At 38.5% G+C, this 22,717-nt stretch overlaps 1 protein-coding gene across 2 annotated transcripts in view; it reads right to left on the reverse strand.

The window, feature by feature from the left end:
* mfsd14ba (major facilitator superfamily domain containing 14Ba) overlaps window positions 1–22,717 on the reverse strand; it is a 166,297-nt gene that overhangs the window by 113,302 nt on the left and 30,278 nt on the right. For both annotated transcript variants that reach the window (XM_043713684.1, XM_043713674.1), the window contains exons 2-5: window positions 13,818–13,913; window positions 7,950–8,012; window positions 4,592–4,719; window positions 3,306–3,420 (exon numbers count right to left, since the gene is read on the reverse strand). In XM_043713684.1, coding sequence (XP_043569619.1) covers window positions 3,306–3,420; window positions 4,592–4,719; window positions 7,950–8,012; window positions 13,818–13,913 — 402 coding nt within the window. The remainder of the gene's footprint in view (window positions 1–3,305; window positions 3,421–4,591; window positions 4,720–7,949; window positions 8,013–13,817; window positions 13,914–22,717) is intronic.

Below are 22,717 nucleotides of genomic sequence, written 5' to 3' on the forward strand. Positions count from 1 at the left end.
TAACCTCTTCACAAGATCAGTTTGATCAGTAACGATGCTAACAAGCATTAAAGGACCCTCCCACCTCGAGAGTATACACTTCAGCGGATCTACTTTTGGTGTTTGTTCACCAAGTTTTAATTAACACAGAAGAACTGAATCACCAGTAGAGGGAGGACACTAAGAGGTGGCCATTGGTGTAAGGCTCAAGAAGCACAAGACACCTACTTAAGTGAATGGTAAAAGAATTGAAGGCATCATAATGATGGAGTATATGGTGGATGCAGATTCAACTGTAACTGTTGAAAGTGAACTGGCTAAGTAAAAAAAATTCAAGGCTAGGCAGAAAGGATTAGAGTTGAACTCTCGATTTACTTTTGCACACAACAAACATGAACGTGACAGCCCAAGTGGTCTCCTTACATTCTCTACCGATTCTAAAATTCCTTGAAATTTGTTGTGGTCAGCTTACGGGTCACTTGACCACTTTCTGGGAATAGTTTACCTCAATGAATGTGAAATAAGACTTCCATCTAATATGGGAGGGCAACTCACCTGTAGAAACTTAATGGATGTCAAGATGCAAATTTCATCTAGATGTTAAATGCAGCTAATACTGAATCACGGAAAACATTAATTGAATACACGTGGTCCATGATCTTCATTTCACAGTTGTGAAGTTGTCTTATTTCACAGGTGAAGATATTTTCAAGAATTGTCTGCAGTTTATAGGTAACTTTGAAACATTTATAATGGACAGTTTTATGTGGAATTGATATCAATTTACAGTAGAAGGAAGTCAAGGGTTATTGGAATCCAAAAGTGGATTTAAGGCCACAAATCAGATCATCCACGAGCTTACTGAAAGCTGAACAGTCTCAAGGACTGAATAGCCATCTCTGATTGCTGCTTATGTATCAATTGGGGTAACTTGTTTATGCTGGTCATTTGCTACAATTATCAACAATAAGCTGCCCTTGATCCTTCCAAGTACCTTCTTCTGCTTCAAGCATGTGTGCATTAAACATGCATTTTTTTCCATTGAATATTTAATGGCTTCTCTCAATCACTCGGTTCCATGCTCCAACAACTATCCCCAGCCAAGAAATTTCATTTAGTTTCTTGTTGTTTAGAACAAATAAATGAAATGAACGTCACTGCCCTTGCCTCTGACATCTGTGTAGTTGTCATTTCCTCTTCAGCTACTTCCCTCCCTCTTAAGCACTGACACTTAATTTGTTTTTTTAAAATCAATCCACAGGGTGAGAGCATTACTTGCTAGGCTGGCATTTAATGCCCATCTTTAACTGCCCAGAGAGCCAATAATATTGCTATTCATCTGGAGTCATATGGAGATCAGACCAAGTTGAATGTACAAGTCACATGCAGGTTGAATGCATACCCCTAGAACATTACCTGGGTCTCTGGATTAATAATCAAGTGATAATAGCACTAGGCCATTGCCTCCCATAGAACAATGGCATGCATGTATTCCAGTCTATGGTTACGATTAGCAAAGCACGACAGATTTCTTCAGGTAGCTAAACTACTCTCAATTTAAAATCAATGAAACTCTGCATATTGGAAACTGTCCCAGAATCGAGAGTTCCACGGAATCCCTTGCATTATTCTAGAGAAACTCTATAGGTTTAGAAGTTCTTTCTATAACGATTCATCCAAAATGTTATACAGTTTTGTGACCCAACAATATTTTCTACCAACCTGTTGCCATTTTTTGCTCCTTAGTTTTAAATCTCCAATTTATAAACATAAAATACTGCTCGTATATTTTATGGCCTTAGATGCCTAAACTTACTTTTCCTTTGTCTCAGTTCAGCATTCAAAGAAAGAAAGCAATTATTTTTGGTCAAATAATCACTACTTCCCGACAACCGTATGGCAATGAGGCAAAGATGTTCTCAATTCTAAGTGTTTTCCCCAAGAAAATGTAACAACTGTAGAGTACTTAGATTATTATTTTTGTTTTGTCAGAGGCCAAATATGTAAAAAGAATTAAATCCTTCTTTGTTTACCTTTAGTTATGTTTATTTCCTGATAAACCCAGGAAAAAGCATACATTCATTGTCTTCAAAAATGTTCCAGTGCTAGTACATGCAGCAGTAATTTGGGGTAGGTTGCACACTGCTCCCAGATACCTAGTGCAGGTCATATTTCTAGAAGAACCACCACCAAGTGGAAATTGCCCTTTGGATTGAGCATAATTGAGTACATCTATAAAATGGAACAACGCTTCTGCTGAGTGCAATATTCCCAAGAACAGTATAGTTTCACTAACTGACTGCTCAAATGTGATTGGGCATGTTTGGATTCTTTTTCATGTGAAAACTTTGAAATTTCTCAATGCCAAACACAGCAATGTGTTTTCAGATTATCAACACTATGGATACAATAGTAAGAACTCCTGTCCTTTTCACCACCAGTCCAAAGCGTGATTATCTAGAATATAACATTGCAGGGAAAAGAAACACTGCATCCTGCTGTACAACTGTATGAAATGTATATATATTCCTGCAATATTTGCAACTATTTAAAATGGAAACACTTTAGTGAAGGTACAAGAATTAAATAGTAGTGAAATCCCAATTCGTTTAATCCTACTTTATATCATACTTGTTTATACTTAAATGTGGGTCTGAAGAAAAACTTGACTGATGAAGAAAAGGACTCACATTTATAGTGCAGCTTTCGCAACCTGAAGATATTCCGAGGTGCTTTGCTGCCTTTTCAAGTATAGCCACTGTTAATGCTGTATAAAATGTAATAAGTAGTGTCCTAACAATGTGACAACAACAGAATCTGTTTCAGTGTTGACCGAAGAATAAATATTGACCATGTCATTGGGGAAAAAACTCTCCTATCCTTCAAGAGTGTGCGGAGTCTGTTACACTCAGTTGCAAAGTTATATAAAAGATGTTGTCTCTTGACAGCGTGCGACTCTCAGTGCAACACTAATATATCAGCCTACACTATAATTCACTGCCTTTTGAGTCAGGTGAGAAAGTTACATGCACTGAGCCACACAACTCGAGATGCGTTTTAGAATCAAGTGTCTGCAGAGGGACAAGATTACATGCTCAGGTGGGACCATCATGGGAAAAGATGAAAATCTATCTCAGCAGTGTTATAGTGTACCACCTAGACACTTAGTCAAAGATAGTTACGACTCAGATTCCTAACCAGGATTGGGGTCAGGAATCGAAAGACAGTGAAGACAGGATGGCAACAATAAAAATGACTTAAAAGGAAACTCAAAAAAAATGCAGAACCAAAGTTTTATTTGCAAAAGTATAAAAAGTATATCCTACCAGCCCATATGCTGTACTTCTCTCGTGTTCTTGAGTAATGTCAGCTACATATGCAAATATTACTGAAAAAGTGACTGCAAAAACACCAGACACTGAGATAACGGCAAAATACCACCTATAAAAGAAGTACAGGCAAGAGTAAGATAAGGAGCACAAGAAATTAGCTTCTAAATTAATTAAAATTTATATTTTATTTTAAACATGAATACTTATATTTGCAAGTGAGACTTTTGACATTAAAAAGGTTCAAATCGAAATTTCACTCTTGAAAAACAAATTTGAAGATTAGAATTGAGCCCAGAAACTGAGATATTCACAAGGGGATAGGGTAGCATAGTGTTTGAGCCAGTGAACCAGTAAAAGGCCCAAGTTAATGCTCCTGCAAAGTGGGTTCAAATCAGACTCTGAAATTTGAACCAAATCAAAACCGAGAATGACACGAATGGAGAGTGTCATCATTGTTGACTGTTGCAAAAATCCATCTGGTTCATGACTATCCTTCTCGGGAAAGAAATCGGCCATCCTCATCTGGTCTGGATGTCACTCCAGACCCATAACAATATGGCTGACTCCTAACTGCTCTTTGGGCATTTACAGATGGGCAAGAAATGCTCACCGAGGCAGTGCTGCCCTCAACCCATTAATAAGCAAAAAAAAAAATTCTACAGTCCTTTTGGATTTCTCCTTTCATACAGGAATCATACGATATTTTGAAAGTACAGCAATTCAGTGCATATGAGGCACTAATGTTGCAACTGAGGATGCACTTTTTTAAGCATAAATATTTCAGAGACAGAAGAGCGTGTTGATTACTTTCTAAACAATTTCAGAGCAATTTTGGAAGGAGCAAATGAAGGCTTATATTTTGGGGTTATGACATTCTACAAAGGAAAGAAAGCGTCCAAGTGGACTGTATTAGATTTTATTTGAGGGAAAAGTTAAAAGCTATTTAAAAGCTGAGCTCTAAGCTTTTATACAGTCCTCCCTTTCTTCAATTTGACCACAAATTCTAGTTTCATCTTAAAAAAAAAAATCTCACCACTGAATCATCATCTGCTACTCATTGCATTTTGTTACAAGGCAATCTAAAACACAATGCAAAGTGTCTAGAGATGTAGTCCACTTCCAGGATAGTTAAAAACCCATTACCATCCCCCTTTTTTAAGCACATGGAAAGGTAGTCAAAATGTATTGAGAAAATGCACTTTTTCGCACCATTATCTCTCAAGTGCCATCTGAACACATGTGAAAACTCTGATTCCATCATTCTAACAAACAATCCTTACCATGGACTTATCCTCATTAAAGGAATTGGGACACATGTGAAAAACACTGTCAGTAAAAGAAACGACCTCCTCCCCCACACGTCAGACAAAGCACCAATCAGTGGAGCACTCATAAATGATAAAAAACCCTAAAAAGGAAAAAAAAGGAAACAAAATTAAACTGCATTACTTAAATAAATGCAGGTATTAGGTTGATAACAGCATCAGATACGATAAAGCCTTCAATCCTGGCTGAAAAACAAATTAAAATTCTTAAAATTTAAGCGCTGGAAGTAAATTTTCAAAGATGGACACTGAAGGGAACCTAAGTGACGTTTATAACCATTTAATTACATTTAAAACTGAAGAATGCAGCATCGGCTAGTTTTAATGTTACAAAAAATGACCCAACTGCCATTACCTAACTCAGCATAAAGCTTAAACTGAATGCAGCACCCCATTTAGCCGAGTACTATACCTGAAAAAGCCATAATTCTGTGGTTAGTGCAGAAGGAATGGAGTCAGTACTGATAAGAAAAGATTTTCACAATGACTTAATGAGATCCAAAGTGTAGATTTTCTTAAAATTTAGTAGCAACTCTGATGACCAGCAACAGCATAAATTTGTAGACAAAGCAGGATTACAATTCACACCTTAACTATTATATAAAAACATGGAAATAAATAAGAGATCTACATACGCTGCAGAGTCAAGATGCATGTGCAAGCACATGGAAGCAGTGTTAAGAGGTTTTTGGAAGTAGCTGGAGGTCAGTTTAATAGTTTTTCAGGAAATACACTACATTAGACTAAGTAACTACTTACTTCACTTCAGAACTCTCCAAACTCTGATTTAAATCAATAACTTTTGAAAGCTCCAGGTGGTGAGGAACTACCCAGTGGAATACGCAAATTCCTAGGCAGCTCCTTTGGAGTTTGGTGCACTGGGGATTCCACAGGGTTCCCATGTGCAACTTCCATCTATGCATCAGAAAACAATCTGGCCACTGGAAAATCCTAGCCAATATCTTTAGAAAAGAAAATAAAGTGAATAAGGTGTTTGATTTATTTATTTAAAAAGTCAAATATCGAATCAGATGTACAGCATGGAAACAGACCCTTCGGTCGAACTCATCCATGCTGACCAGATATCCTAACCTAACGTAGTCCTATTTGCCAGCATTTGGCCTTTATCTTTCTCAATCCTTCCTATTTATATAATGAGAAAAAAAATTAAGCTTTCATGAAAAGTTTTCTTGTAACCTTCAGAACATTCACAAGAATATCAAATTAAATTGAACAGAAGACAGTGCTGATTGGTTGACAAGTGCAATTGGTCTACTTGTTGCATTAGAATATATATCAATTAAAAGGATGCCAGATAGAAACTTCCACATTTTGTTTAAATTTACCTGGGCATATTGATACTGATTATCCTCTGGAATGGACCAATGCCTCAAGTCCAGCAGCCACATATTTTGTCAAATTAAAACCAACAGAGAGGGTACATGTTCTTTCTGCCTGATTGACAATGCCGCTGATTGACCAATCTTATCTCATGTGGAACTGTACGATTCCCAACACCCATACTGACCATAAAAGGTAGGCTTGCAGTAATAGAACGCCCATTTGATTTATTTCCAACCACTATGTCAAAGGGAGCTCATTTAACTGCTCCAATTTAAAAGTAAATTTTAATCCAGGATGGAGTTTATGAGGGCGAGAAGGAAATTTTGAAAATGCAGCTTCATCTACATTTGGAAACACTGACTATTAATAACAAGTATGCCAAATATATTTCTTCGTCAGGGGATTACCTGTAAACTCCAGTTCTGTTAGATTCCATGAGAAATGTGCCTTTGATGGAAGATAGCTAACCTCCTATTTTTTGTTCTATTGTCTAACTAGTGCATTCTCCATTGCAATAGCTGTGCTAATTAAAATTCATTTCCAAACTTCTCAATATCAAATTATATTGTTATCTTATTTGTAAACCAGAGCGAATTGTTGAGAATACAGGTTCGGGGTGCCACATTTTATTGCTGCAATGCAATCATGTACTGAGTCGTGATGAATCAGCCTATCAACCACATGGAGTGTTGCGAAGAAATCAAATTCTAGAGTTTCAAAGTGCAAATTTCAAATTAGAATACTGTGAATTTGTAGGAACCAGAAGACATAGCAAACCTCAGTAGGTTTGATTTGTGCACAAGGTTCCTTTTTCAGTCTGTGAAAAAAGTCTATTGAATTCTATAAGTGAGTTTGAATATGTAACATACATTCTTAAAAACGTCTGCATTGATGTGTTTTGATTACCAACTATGTCAACGTACCAACAAGCTGCATTGTTTCAGTGCCTACATTACTGATTTGAAAGTGACTTTATTGATCAGTAGAAGAATTGCTGAAAATTTGGATTGTTAGAACAGTATGATTTATTTGAAAGTGATAGTCCTTGCCAATTGCAAAGACAAACACACTAGGGCAGAACACGGAGTACAGGATTGTACAATTAATTGCCAAGGAAATTTTGTTTTCCTTCTGCTTGCATTTCTTCAAGCGAAAAGAATCTAATATTGTACAATGGAACTTGCAGTCTTGTATCGCAAGTCAACCACCACTGCAATTTTGAAATACAATAGGCATGGCTATATCCTGAATTACGGATCACTCCAAATGATTTTGTTGGGGGGGGGAGAAAGAGAGGTTGGTTTATTTTTGCACACATTTGCTTAGCCTGTCACCAATAATCGGCTGGCAATCTCTTCTTATTTGGTTGGTTCTCTCAGCAGCTCATTTATCTTACACTCTATCACTAACACCCAGGTTGTTATGGAGGTACAGAGTAAATTGGAAAGATACAGGCCTTCCTTACAGCTTGTCCAGTGGTTTTGAGTGTGTAAAACATAAGGGAGCCTAAAATCATTCTAGAATGCACTCAGCAGTGCAATAACAAAATACAGCTTAACCAAATTCTGAAGTAAGTGGGACAGTTACTGGGAATTAACGACAAGTATCAACTACAGAGATAGTGACTATAGTTGTAGTTTTAAAAAGGGTTAACATTCTGCCATTCAATTGGGATTTTTCATAAAATGGTTCCAGAAAACAGCAGGCAAAAATATAACTCTCAAGGCACATAAAACCTGATGAAATATTAACTCTGTTTCTCTCAATAGGTGCTGCCAACCCGATAAACTTTTCTAGCTTGTGTATACGGAATGAAATTTTAACTAAAATATGACGATTGTAGTGATCTTAAAAGCTTAGACACTACAAAATCATTTGCTACATTCTTCCTTACTATCTCTCACTTTGACAATTAAATTGCACATTAACTGATTCTGCTAAACGAAAAACTGAAATACACAATTCTTACCTTCACACCCTGAATAAGGCCATTCATTAAAAATGTATGTTTGGGAAAGGTTTCATGCAGAACCTGTCAAAAAGATAAATGTTAGATATGCAATCATTAGAACTCAAATAATACTTAGACTTTCAAAAAAAAATAATATCAGCAATTTCAAAATTTTGGTACTGTAACTTACTTTGGCAGCATCCATGTTTTTACCACAATGTTTGAAAATACTAAATTAGTTTTGCTGAGAAATTTTACAAGTCAGTAACTGCTCTATTTCCTTTGAAGCCCAAAAGGTCATTTATTTAAATACGTAGTCCTATTACATATTTTTGCATTATATTTTTCCATGATTTCAGAACTCCCCCAAAGTTCTGTTGAGTCAATGGAGTTCAAATGAAATGTCTTCAGTTGCAATCTAAGATCCATGCAGCCAATTTTCAAACAAGTTCCTATAAAAGGCAACAATCGATTTTTGTGACGTCAATAAAAAGGATCAAGTTTTTTTTTAAACACGAGGATAACTCCCACTCTTTTCTGAAGTAGTGCCAAGGGATCTTTCACTTTCATCTGAAGGCACAGACAGAGCCACTCTTCCAAAAGAACACAACTTCAATAGTGCAGTAACAAACTTAACCTTGAGCTTTGGGCTCAATGTCCAAAAATGTTGCTTGAACACACATTTTGATGTGGAGGCAAGAATGCCACTGAGCCACAGGTGACAATTCAAATCTTCAACAAAACTAAGAAAACAAGAAAGAAACATCATCATAGCCTTTGTTTAAAATATGATTTTACTCCTTTTGTCATTCACAGGTTTTAAATAACAATGAGACACGAGAGTCATTCTATATACGTCAGACAAGAAAGGAGTGACAGGCTCTCTGACAGGAAGGCTATTTATAAACTGTGTATAAACAACTGGGGTTTATACCACAACCCTGCAGTTTTTATGCAAGCATATTTTTTGTATGTTTCAGCTTGGTGTTGAGCTTCTTGAGATTTTATGCAGCCACACCCATCCAGGCCATCGGAGAGTATTCTTTTACATGTCTGACTTGTAGATAGTGAATGGACATTATGGAGACAGGAAAAGAGTTACTTAAAGTCATAGTGATGTACAGCATGGAAATAGACCCTTCAGTCCAACCCGTCCATGCCGACCAGATATCCCAACCCAATCTAGTCCCACCTGCCAGCATCCGGACCATATCCGTCCAAACCCTTCCTATTCATATACCCATCCAAATGCCTCTTTAATGTTGCAATTGTGCCAGCCTCCACCACATCCACTGGCAGCTCACTCCATAAACGTAACACCCTCTGCGTGAAAACATTGCCCCTTAGGTCTCTTTTATATCTTTCCCCTCAGGTCTCTTTTATATATCTTTCCCCTCTCACCCTAAACCTATCCCCTCTAGTTCTAGACTCCCGACTCCAGGGAAAAGACTTTGCCTATTTATCCTATCCATGCCCCTCAATTTGGTAAACCTCTATAAGGTCACCCCTCAGCCTCCGACGCTCCAGGGAAAACAGCCCTAGCCTGTTCAGCCTCTCCCTATAGCTCAAGTCCTCCAACCCTAGCAACATCATTGTAAATCTTCTCTGAACCCTTTCAAGTTTCACAACATCCTTCCAATAGGAAGGAGACCAGGACTGCATGCAATATTCCAACAGTGGCCTAACCAATGTCCTGTACAGCCACAACATGACCTCCCAACTCCTGTACTCAATACTCTGACCAATAAAGGAAAGCATACCAAACGCCTTCTTCACTATCCTATCTACCTGCGACTCCACTTTCAAGGAGCTATGAACCTGCACTCCAAGGTCTCTTGGTTCAGCAATACTCCCTAGGACCTTACCATTAAGTGTATAAGTCCTGCTAAGATTTGCTTTCCCAAAATGCAGCACCTCGCATTTATCTGAATTAAACTCCATCTGCCACTTCTCAGCCCACTGGCCCAGATCCTGTTGTAATCTGAGGTAACCCTCTTCGTTGTCCACTACACTTCCAATTTTGGTGTCATCTGCAAACTTACTAACTGTACCTCTTATGCTCGCATCAAAATAAATTTATGTCAATGACAAAAAATAGAGGGCCCAGCACCGATCCTTGTGGCACTCCACTGGTCACAGGCTCCAGTCTGAAAAACAACCCTCCACCACCACCCTGTCTTCTACCTTCTAGCCAGTTCTGTATCCAAATGGCTAGTTCTCCCTGTATTCTGTGAGATCTAACCTTGCTAATCAGTCTCCTATGGGGAACTTTATTGAACGCCTTACTGAAGTCCATATAGATCACACCTACTGCTCTGCCCTCATCAATCTTCTTTGTTACTTCTTAATAAAACTCAATCAATTTTGAGAGACATGATTTCCCACGCACAAAGCCATGTTGACTATCCCTGATCAGTCCTTGCCTTTCCAAATACATGTACATCCTGTCCCTTAGGATTCCCTCCAACAACTTGCCCACCACTGAGGTCAGGTTCACTGGTCTATAGTTCCCTGGCTTGTCTTTACCACCCTTCTTAAACAGTGGCACCATGTTTGCCAACCTCCAGTCTTCTGGCACCTCACCTGTGACTATCGATGATACAAATACCTCGGCGAGAGTCCCAGCAATCACTTCTTTGGCTTCCCAGAGTTCTCGGGTACACCTGATCAGGTCCTGGGGATTTATCCACCTTTACCCGTTTCAAGACATCCAGCACTTCCTCCTCTGTAATCTGGACATTTTGCAAGATGTCACCATCTATTTCCCTACAGTCTGTACCTTCCATATCCTTTTCCACTGTAAATACTGATGCAAAATATTCATTTAGTATCTCCCCCATTTTCTGTGGTTCCACACACAAAGGCCACCATCCTGATCTTTGAGGGGCCCTATTCCCTCCCTAGTTACCCTTTTGCCCTTATTATACTTGTAAAAACCCTTTGGATTCTCCTTAGTTCTGTTTGCCAAATCTATCTCATGCCCCTTTTTGCCCTCCTGATTTCCCTCTTAAGTACACTCCTACTTCCTTTATACTCTAAGGATTCACTCGATCTATCCTGTCTGTACCTGACATATGCTCCTTCTTTTTCTTAACCAAACCCTCAATTTCTTTAGTCATCCAGCATTCCCTATACCTACCAGCCTTTCCTTTCACCCCGACAGGAATATACTTTCTCTGGATTCTTATCTCGTTTCTGAAGGCTTCCCATTTTCCAGCCGTCCCTTTACCTGTGAACATCTGCCTCCAATCAGCTTTCGAAAGTACTTGCCTAATACCGTCAAAATTGGCCTTTCTCCAATTTAGAACTTCAACTTTTAGAGAATATCTAACTTCGAACCTGCTCCTCCAGGTATGGCTAAGCCAGTTCAGTTTCTAGATTCTTAGTACCTTGCATGATTATGATGGTTGGGGATTCACGATGGTAATGCCATGGAAAGTTTGCTACTTATCATAATGAGATGTTCTCAGGCCTTGCCACATGTGGATTGGGCTGATTTAGTATCAGCAGAGTTGCAAATATAGAATATTGTGCAATCAGTGAATATCCTGACTTCTGACCCAATGATAGAGGTAAGCTGAAGATGTGTGGGCCGAGGACATTATACTGTGGAGCTTCCACAGTAATATCATGGAGCAAAGATGACGGATCTCCAACAGATACAACCATCTTCTTTGGTACCAAGTAGGATTCTGGCCAGGAGTCACCCTCAATTCCTACTGACTCCAGTTTGGAGAGTTAAATGCTGTCATGGTGCAAGGACAGTCAGAGTCAGAGAGATGTACAGTACAGAAACAGACCCATTGGTCCAACTCATCCATGCCGACCAGATATCCTAAATTGACCAGCATGTGGCCCATATCATTCTATACCTTTCCTATTCATATACCCATTCAGACACCTTTTAGATATTATAGTTGTAACCACCTCCACCACTTCCTCTGGCAGCTCATTCCTTACATGCACCACTCTCCGCATGAAAAAGTTGCCTCTTATATCTCTTTTAAATCTTACCCCTCTCACCTTAAATCTATCCCCTCTAGTTTTGGACTCCCTCACGCTGGGGAAAAAAAAAAACTTGTCTACTCACCCTATCCAGGCCCTGCATGATTTTATTAAACTTCTCGAAGGTCACCCCACTGCCTCTGATACTCCAGGGAAAATAGCCCCAGCCTATTCAACCTCTCCCAAAATTCAAACTCTCTAACCCTGGCAATATCCTTGTAAATCTTTTCTGAACCTTTTCAAATTCCACACCATACTTCCTATAAGATGGAAATCAGAATTGCACATAGTTTTCCAAATGTGGTCTAAGCAATGTCCTGTACAACTGCAACATGATCTCCCAACTCCTCTACTCAATGCACTGACCAATAAAGGCAAGCATACCAAATGCCTTCTTCACTATCCTTTCAACCTGCGACTATGCTTTCAAGGAACTATGAACCTGCACTCCAATGTGTCTTCGTTTGGCAACACTCTCCAGGAGCTTACCATTAAGTGTACAAATCCTGCCCTAATTTACCCTACCAAAATAAAGCACCTTACATTTGTTTAAATTAAGCTCTATCTGCCACTCATCAGCCCATATGCCCATCTGATCAAGTCTCTGGTGCAGAGGGAACCCTCTTTTCTGTCCACTATATCAACAATTTTGGTGTCATCTGCAAACTTACTAACCATACCACCTACATTCACATTCACATTATATAAAAATGACAAAAAATAGTGGACCCAGCACTGTTTACTCATCCTTAATTCCCCTCTGGAATCCTTTTTTGTCCACAATTGAACAGGGCCTAACGAGGCCCTGGTAGGTCCCAAACTGAGCATCAGTAAGCAAGTGATTTCTTTGCAAGTTCCGCTTGATAGTAATGTCAACAACTACTGCCATCACTTTACTGATAATGAGTTGTCTGAAAGGGTAACAACTAGCTAATTAGTGTCCAGCTTTTTATGTGCAGAACAAACAGGCAATTTTTTACATTGTTAGCTAGATGCAAGTGTACTGCTCTAATGGAACAGTTTGACTTTGGACACAGCTAGTTAGAGAGCACAAATCTTCAGCATTATTTCTGGGAAATGTCAGAAGAAATAGCCCTTTGCATCTTCTAGTGCCTTCAGCCATTTCTGGATATCATGTAGATTAAAGGAAATTATTGAAAACTAGTATCAGTAATGCTAGTGACCTCAAGAAGAGGCCAAAATGGATTATCCACTCACTACTTCTAGCTGAAGACTGTTTCAATTGATTACATTAGATTACATTACATTACAGTGTGGAAACAGGCCCTTCGGCCCAACAAGTCCACACCGACCCGCCGAAGCGCAACCCACCCATACCTCTGCATTTACCCCTTACCTAACATTACGGGAAATTTAGCATGGCCAATTCACCTGACCTGCACATCTTTGGACTGTGGGAGGAAACCGGAGCACCCGGAGGAAACCCACGCAGACACGGGGAGAACGTGCAAACTCCACACAGTCAGTCGCCTGAGGCGGGAATTGAACCCAGGTCTCTGGCGCTGTGAGGCAGCAGTGCTAACCACTGTGCCACCGTGGTTAGCTTTACCTTTTACACTGACGTGCTGGCCTCCCTTAGAATTCAGGATGAGGATAACTGTGCAGTCTCCACCTCACAAGGATGAGCTAATAGGAACATGTCTCTTAAATAATGCATTACTTAATGAAGTTTAATGACAAACACTGATAGCATGGGCTTCCAATATTCAAAACCAAAAAAGTTATTGATTCACTCATACTGAAAATGTAGATCAATGGGGTACCCTTTGTGAAACAAACAGTAAACTCTAACAACTAAAAAGACCTGTTTAAGCCGAGCAAGAATTTGCAGAAACGTATCATGAAACAGGCCGTACTTACAGTTAACATTGGAGTAGTTAATAGTCCCCAGGCAAAGAATTCTAAGAAGATGACAACTACTGCATGATAAACGCTAGGCCGACCAATTCCTTGTTGCTGAAAAACAAATAAGTGACAGTTTAACATAAAAGCAAAATCAATTATAACAACTTACAAAGCAACCAAATGTTTCACAGGTAATTTATTTTAAATATTCAATAAAAGTTCAGCATTTTCAGTACACTAAACATTCAAAGCAATGGTATTTAATATTTCTCCAATTCTCAAACTAATATACTGTAAAATGTGAAATGGAGATGGAGAATTCTGACATACATACACCTGATACTACACCTAGCTATTAAGCTGATTCTCGTAATTAGAATTCTTTCATTTAAACATATTCTGATATTTCAGTTTTCTGACTGCTGTCCAATTTTCCTTTTATGCTCAGTTTGTTTCTTGTATCCATTGCTATCTCTTTCAAAATTCCTGCTCAATTTCCTCTAGCCCACCTCCTATCCCAGGATAAATCACATTTCCTAGCTGCAATTATATTGCCTAATGCTGCCTGCCTTTAACTATCTGTCTACAGGAGCAAAACACTGTGGACAAGAAAAAAAACCCAAAAAATATTCAAAATACAAAAAAGCTTTTGACTTGAAAAGGTTCAGTACAATTTACAAGGTTTTGCATAGTGTTCCATATCAGACATACTTCCCCCATTGGTCTTCCTGTTCTTTCAGCATTGTAGTACTATATTCAAGTAGTGTCCAGTGAAAATGTATTAAAATTGCAATGAGAGTTTTTAAGTTGCCCTTAAAAAGCAAAATACTTGAAGTTCCATTGAATATTGTACTGATTATCACCAAATAATAATTATCCATTAGAATAGAAAATCACATCTCACCTTCCAGGTTATAAAAAGGATCAAACATTTACATCATCTAACATCTCGCAGCACCTGAACTTTTACATTTCTATACAAATAGATCCTATGCAGCATTCTCGTTTCTGCATTAATTTGTATACCCCAAAAAACCATTTCATCAATCAATTATTACGTACGAAGCACTTCAATTTTATTTCAGAGCTTTGATTAAGTTTTCAACTATCAAAAATGGTAGGGCCCATCATTCCATGCATTGGATCATCCTCCTAAAGACCAATGCAGATGGATGAGCACACCATCTTTTAGATTGTCGAAATAGATGGCCCGAGGTCTGGAATCGGAGCCATTATAGAAAAATTACATCCCCAGTCCAGGTTCCTAATTGTACTAAAAGCATTTTTTAAAAATCCAGGCTCAATTCCAGTACAACTTGTATTATGTATTTCTTATTTCAGGATTGACAGTATTTATTAGTTGAAGGTAAGGACTCTCATTTCTGTATTCTAATTACATTACTGTTATGCAAACTTTATGATCAGAAATGAGACAGTATACTTGGATATTAAATTAAAAACTCAAAAGTTCACATACCAGAGAGACAACATTGTTACATGCTGATGTTCAATTACTATTTTTGAACGATTAATTTTGATGCTGTACTCTAGAACACTTTCCTTACCTTATTAAAACAAGAACTTAATTCTTCCAATTTTAAATTATTACAAAAAAATCTACAAAATGTGATATTGATCAAATTCAGGTTTTCCTAGCATATATTCATCCAACTGTAACTTTGTTCATTCAAAAGTTTTGAAAAAAAAAGGGCAGTGATCATAAAGCTGCCCGAAGTAACTGCAACAATAGTTAACAAGATAAGCACTATCAATAATTCTCAGACCACATTTCATACACAGCACAGACTAAGAGAAGATTCAAAGTAACTCAGATATTCTACAATTACCATGGTCAATTTGAAGGTCACATTTTTCACCCAAGCTTTCATAATTTTTTTAACTTATCTAATGCTAAGAATAGTTGTACAGTGATGTCATGAGCCACAGCTTGATGCAAGTGCAAGGAGAGAAGTTGATGAGTTGGAACAGTGAATATTTCTAGCCCTTAAAGCAAAAGAAAAGGTATTCAGTTTGTGATTAGGTCTCCAGTGCTGTTGTTCTAGCTTTTAAAAATAAAGTATAGGATTTTTTACTTTAAAATGATAAACAAAACACCATTACTGTAAAATGTAAACAGCAAGAAATCTTGCGTAATTAAATCAAATATGATAGTGACAGCAGGAAGAAAGGATGTTGTTGTTGCTACATTATGTAGAAGCTGCTGAGAACAAACATGATCCAGAGTGAACATGTCACAAATGTTTATGGCTCAAGAAATTTCACTTCCAAGCTGAGGAGCTGGAGTCTGAGCTGCAGGCACTGCACCACATCAAGGAAAGGAAAGTTACCCAAAGCTTTGAGCCAGAGGCAGTCACACCCGGAGATGTTATGGGTTAATTTGCTCTGCTGACCTGTAAGAAATTAGATGCCTTTGAGGGGGGGAGGGGTTTAGGGTGGCATGTTTCTCTGTCTTGCAGGTAGAATGTAAAAAAAAATTACACATCGTCATCTCCTACTACAGTGGAATCTCAATTATCTGAATACCGATTATCCAAAAATCAGATCATCCGAAGGGGAACTCGAGGTCTCGATAGAAACATCAAACAGTGATCGCGTGTTTTGTCTACAGTAATTAAACAGACACAGTCTTCAAATGAGTGGCCTCCCGCCCTCTCTCCCCCCCATACTTTCCATGGTGTTCTAGAAAGAAGTGCACCCTAAACCCACACCCACCCCCTTCCCCAGATAATCTGACCAACATTGTCCTGTACAGAGCAGAGGTGAAACCTGTCAAAAAGTTGTAGTAAACAGTGTGTGCACGTGCGCCGTTTGGAGACTTACCCCACAAAGACGGCGGCGGCAGCAGTCTTATTGTTGGTGTCCAGTCCGGCTGCCCCGGAGAGGGGCGGGGGCAGTGCTGGGCGGGGACGGGGGCAGTGCTGGACGTAGATGGGCGGGGGGGTGCGTGAGCGGTGTTAGGGGCAGGGCCTCATGCACTGTGTGCTGCTGCAGTCTCCTGAATGGGGAACAGACTTTAAAAACTACGGAAAGGCATTTAATCAATTAAGCGAATAATCGATTATCCGAATGATAATCACTTTAAATAATCAAGTTCCCCTGTATTCAGAGTCAATTTACGTTATCACCACCTATTCAGAGTCAATAAGAACATTACAATTAAAATTTTGACTACACCCCGCAGTTAAGAAAAAATGATTTACACCAGATCTTGCCATTAAGGAATGATCTAAATTACATTGTTTCTGGAAGTGGTCAAGTCACTGCATTGTTCCTTGAGTGGCAGGTGACTATGGGGGAAGTGACTGAGGGTTGTCTTGTGGGCATTACTGACAGTGAATTTTGTATAAAGGAAGAACTGGTCCCTTGTTCCGAGATCTCAACACAGCTCCGTGTGCATTGTGAAGAGTGTTAAAAGGTTCCTCTAAAGCTTGTACATGCTTAATAAATTTTGACTGTTCACAGAAGTTGGCTTATTGCAGTTGTATCAAGTCAGTAAGAATCTCAAGATAAAGAACCTAACAACCCTTCAGACTAGATAATTCAGAACTGGTCTGTGATCAGGGATAGGAGGTGTGACTGCAAGTGAAGCAGGACTGAAGAATCAGGGGATTACAATCAAGGAGCCCCAGACTACAAAGTGGTCTAAAAAGTTATGTTCTTGCAAGCTGTGAGGCCAATAATGGGGACTGCTGGGGAAGGATGAGTAAATTGATTACACCATCTTGGTATAGGGAGTCATTCAATTCAGGGAATGTAGTGGTGATAGTGGGCAGTACAAGTACGAGTTAGATACCATTCTTTGCAGCCTTGGTCAGCAGGCCCAGACGCTTGTTTTGCCTGCCAGGTGCTAAGATTAAGGACTTCTCCTTAGGTTGAAGGACCTGAGGGAAGATATTCACTTGTGATCAATCATGTTGGTACAACCAACATTATTAGGACTAGAAAGGGAGTTCTGCTGAAAGATTTTAAACAGTTGTAGTCAAATTAAAAAGCAAAACCTCCAATAGTCTCTGGATGACAAAATAAGCCACAGGCATAGAGTAAATAAAAGTAGGCAGCTTTTCTTTAGCATGGAGGATTTCAAAACTAGGGAGGATATTTTTAAGGTGATAGGATAGAGATTTTAAAAAAAAAAGGGATAAAGGGGCCATTTTAAAATTTTTATTTTACAGAGGGTAGTTCAATGTGGAATGAGCTTCCTGAGGAAGCAGAGTATAAGGGCATAATTACAACATTTAAAAAGACATTTACATAACTATACAAATAGAAAATGTTCGGAGGGATATGGGCCAAGAATGCGTAGGTGGGACCAGTTTAGTTTGGGATTATGTTCAGCATGGACTGGTTGGACTGATGGGTCTGTTTCAGTGTTGTATGACTCTAACTTTATGTAATGCTTGGCTCAATAACTAGTGTGCGTAAAAGGGGTTTCATTTGGAGGGCACTATTCTGGGACCAATGTACTGGTGAATTGGAAAACTAGGGCCAAAGAGAGGGCTTTAAACTAATTGAAAAACAAATCGATACAGTCAAAGAGAGAAAAAAAATTGTAAAGTGGCAAATCAATGGTTATTTACTTGAATGTATATAGTATTCAGAGCAAATTAAATTAACAGCATAAATACAGCTTAATGGGCATGATCATACTGCACAGAGTTGGTTAATTTGGTAGGCTCGACAGCTAGTCTGCAATGCAGTGCAATGTCAACAGCATCAATTCCCACACCGGCTGAGGTTATCATGAAGAATTCCCTTTCTCAACCTCTAACCTCGCCCTCGTGTGACCCTCGTGTTAAACTACGACCAGTTGTCTTTCTCTAATGAGAGAGCAGCCCTTTACAGTCATTCTGGAGGTACATTTACAAGGAAACCATGACTGGGAATTAAAATATTTAAAGGAATGGGACTTTTCAAAATAATAGGCAAGATGACAAGCACTGTTAGTACAGAATGAAATAAATATGGAAATTATTTGGGTCAGATCACGTAGCATCCAAACATAAGAAACCAGGAAAAAGAGACTGTAGGTCCCTTAACAACAGCTACATGGTCGAACACAGAATAAATGAGATATGCGGTCATATAACCAAGGTTAATCATTGCTGACTCTAATCTTCACATTTCTAACAACAGTCAGTTTGATACAGGTAGTCATGAGAAAGACTTCAGTGTGTATTCAGGACAATTTCTCGGAACAACGCTGCAAATCCAGCTAGGAATCACGTGATGTGTAATGAGGCAGATTTAAGAAATGACGCCAGACTAAAAAAAAATCCCCTAGGAAACAGTGACCACAACATGTTCGAATTTAGCATCCAGTTTGAGTGGGAGGAACTTGGGTTGGAAACCACAGTATTAAGCTTAATGAGGGCAAAGCTAGCTGAAGTGGACTGTGAAAGAAGCTTAGCAACAAGAACAGTTGAGGGATAATGACAGACATTTATGAAAATAGTTTACAGTTTAAAACAAAGATCTATGCCAGTGAAAAAGAATGCAAGAAAGGGGTTAAGCCAATCATGGTTTACCAGGGAAGTTAAGGATAGCAGCCACATGTAAGAAGAAAAAAAATACAATGAGGCAAATATTAGTGATAAATGAAAGCATCAGGAAAGTTTTCAAAACCAACAAAAGATGGAGAAATAAAAACTTAGAAGGAGAAGATAAACTTTGAGGGTAAACCTGCACGTAATATCAAGATAGACAGCAAGAGTTTAAATATATGAAAGAGATTAGAAGTGTCAAAATGAGCATACATCCCTTAGGGAGAAAATAATTGGGAACCAGGAAATGACAGGAGAGTTGAATAATACTTTGCATGAGTCCTTGCAATTAGAAGACACTCATCACATTCCAAAAATGCTACATATTCAAGGTGTAAAAGGAGGAGAGAAAACACAACTATGGTAACTAATCAGGTTAAAGTCCAATATGTCCCTTGGACCTAATGAGATGCATCTTAGACAGTAAAAGAAATAGCTGTACAGATTATGATGCGCTAGTAGTAAGAATCCCAGGGAGACAAAAAAGGTATCCTTAAACCAATTAGCTTAACATGTTACTGGTAAAATGTAAGAGTCTATTATAAGCTCTGTAATAGTAAAGCATTTAGAAATGTTTAATATGATCAAGCAGAGATAGCATGGTTTCCTGAATGGGAAATTGTGAACAAATTTATTAAAATTCTTTTTGGATGTAACAGCCAGATAGTAAAAAAGGGAAAGAAAAAGATGTTGATTTGCAGAGGGCATTTGATAAGGTACCATACATTTGGCTATTCACTTTTTCTGAGAGTGAGTGTCATGGTTTTGGAAATATTAGACCCAGAACTCGCTAACTAATAGTTGGCACATTTGGGATAAAGGAGTGCATTTTCAGGATGGCAACCTGTGACTAGTGGCATCAGTGCTGGGGTCACTTATTCACTTTCCTCACACATAGCATATCCAAGTGCTGAGGTTGACACAAACAAACAAACAGTCTGCAGTGGGGCAAAGACAGGTTAAATAAGTTAGCAAAAACTTGGAAAACAATGTAAGAAAACACGAGGTTATGCCTTTTGGCAAACAGAAAAAAAAAGAGCTGAACATTACTCAAAATGGAGAAAGACTGCAAAAAGCTACAGTATAGGGGAATTTGGAATTCTCAGCAAAAATTACAAAAAACGTTAACACTCAAGGTCAGCAGGTAATTGGGAAGCCAAATGCACTATGAGCTTTTACTTCAAATGCAATAGAGTATAAAGTAAGGAGGTCTTGCTAAAACTATACAAGGCACTTGTTAGACGACAGCTGGAATACTGTGGACACTTTTCTTACCTTTTATCTAAGGTAAGAAAGACTGGCATACGAGGTAGCTCAGAGAAAGTTCACGAGGCTGATCCTGAAAATGAAGGGGTTATCTTAAGAAGACAAGTTGAGTAGGTTGGGCCTATCCCTCTCTGAATTTAGAAGAATGAAAGGTGACCTTATTGGAACAGAGATGCTTATGTACTTATCAGAGTAGATATGAAAATGTTCTTTCCCCCATGGGACAGTCTGAGACTAGACAGCATTAACTCAGAACAAAGGGTTGGACATTTAAGACAAAGATGAGGAGAAATTTCTTCTCAGATGGTCGTGAATTTGTGGAGTATTTAACCACAGATGGTTGCAGAGGCCAAGTTATTAAACATACTCAAGGATGAGGCAGAGATTTCTTTTTAAAAAAAATCAGGGAATCAAGGGTTATGGTGAAAAGACAGGAGAGTTGAGGATTATCACCATTCCAATAAATGGTTTACTTTTGCTCCAGTGTCTTCTGGTCAATGCCCAGTCTTAATCAGCATCCTGAACTTTAGCATCATAACTCTGTATTTCCATCATGTGCCTGAAGAGATGTATAGTCATTTTACATTGAAAAATTCATAACTTCCTCTATGCATAATTTTTTAAAATTTGGAACAAAAATGAGGCTACCACTCTTTCTTCCCCCCAATCTCTTGCTCCATCAAGTGTCAAATCAAACAAATTTTATTTAGTTTTGTTCGGCTCTTTGCTTGGTCATTGACACAAAGAATTCAACTCCTGAAGCTCCTTTTAACTTGTGAAAACTCATTTGTCATTTGACTCTTAAATAATTTCCTATAATGTTCCATAAACTACACATTGCACATCTTGCAGTAGAAGAGAATACTCTAATGTTGTTGACATCATCAGTCCAGAAAGTCCATTGTAATGTTTAAGAGATAGGATCATACACAGCTGCATGCTTTCTGCCCTATGCAATTTAAATAGGGAAGTGGTGTGTTTAAAAGACAGCCTACATATACATTTAAAAGATGTGCATTTATATAATATGTTTTACATTCCAATGCAATTTACAGCCAATAGTATTTCAAAGGTAGCTATGTTTCAGTAAATGTAGCAGTCACTTTGTACCCAGGATCAATGCCAAGTACGTTTACATAGAGGGCATTTCAGTATGACAGCTCATCCACAGTACATTTTAACAATACAATGCAGTGGCTTATATAGTAGCACTCAAGTCCTGAACGGAAACTAACTTCAGAAACTTCAGACAGAGGAATGTAACACACATGCGCACAATCTAGTGATTTTCAAATGGAGGATACCATAACTTCCAAAATAGTTAGATACCATGTTAGAGTTACACAAGTCAGAAAGATTGAAGAATTTAATTGGCAGTTTCTGATTGTTGGACTAAATGATGCACAGCAACCAAATTATTTATTTTAAAAGAAATATGAATTAAAAAGCACTGCTACATTCCAGTGGAATGCTAATCATTCAAAATGGAATCCAATGTAAAATTAAAGTTGAGCACAATTTTAAACAGTGGAATATTTTTATTTAATCTAAAACGTAAACATGCCTTGAGGTTTTCTCCAAAAAAAAATTATAGGAATCAATGTTGTTATAGACCATGCCAGACTCCCTCAAAACATTTCAAGAAAGTAGCCTGGATTCTAACATTTGCCAATTGTTTTAAGCAAGTGTGAAGTAGATATTCCAGGAGTGATGCAGCTGGCCCAACTGTTAAGTTCTTTTTCTGGAGGTGCTCACACACAATGTAACTGCAACACACCAACTTCTGTGAACAACCACCAAATTTTATTCAGCACAGTACAGCACAAATTTTCTGGAGGAACCTTTAACATATACCTCTCAGGACTTAAGAAGTGGTGACAAAAGCTCTCTCCGAACAAAGGAAACAGTCCTTCCTTTATATAAAATCTTTACATCCTAGTTAGTGATGCCCACAATTCTGGATCAGTGGTGCTGGAAGAGCACAGCAATTCAGGCAGCATCCGAGGACAGGCAAAGTCGACGTTTCGGGCAAAAGCCCTTCATCAGGAATAAAGGCAGAGAGCCTGAAGCGTGGAGAGATAAGCTAGA

Source organism: Chiloscyllium plagiosum, chromosome 2, assembly GCF_004010195.1.
Source record: "Chiloscyllium plagiosum isolate BGI_BamShark_2017 chromosome 2, ASM401019v2, whole genome shotgun sequence".
NCBI lineage: Eukaryota > Metazoa > Chordata > Chondrichthyes > Orectolobiformes > Hemiscylliidae > Chiloscyllium > Chiloscyllium plagiosum.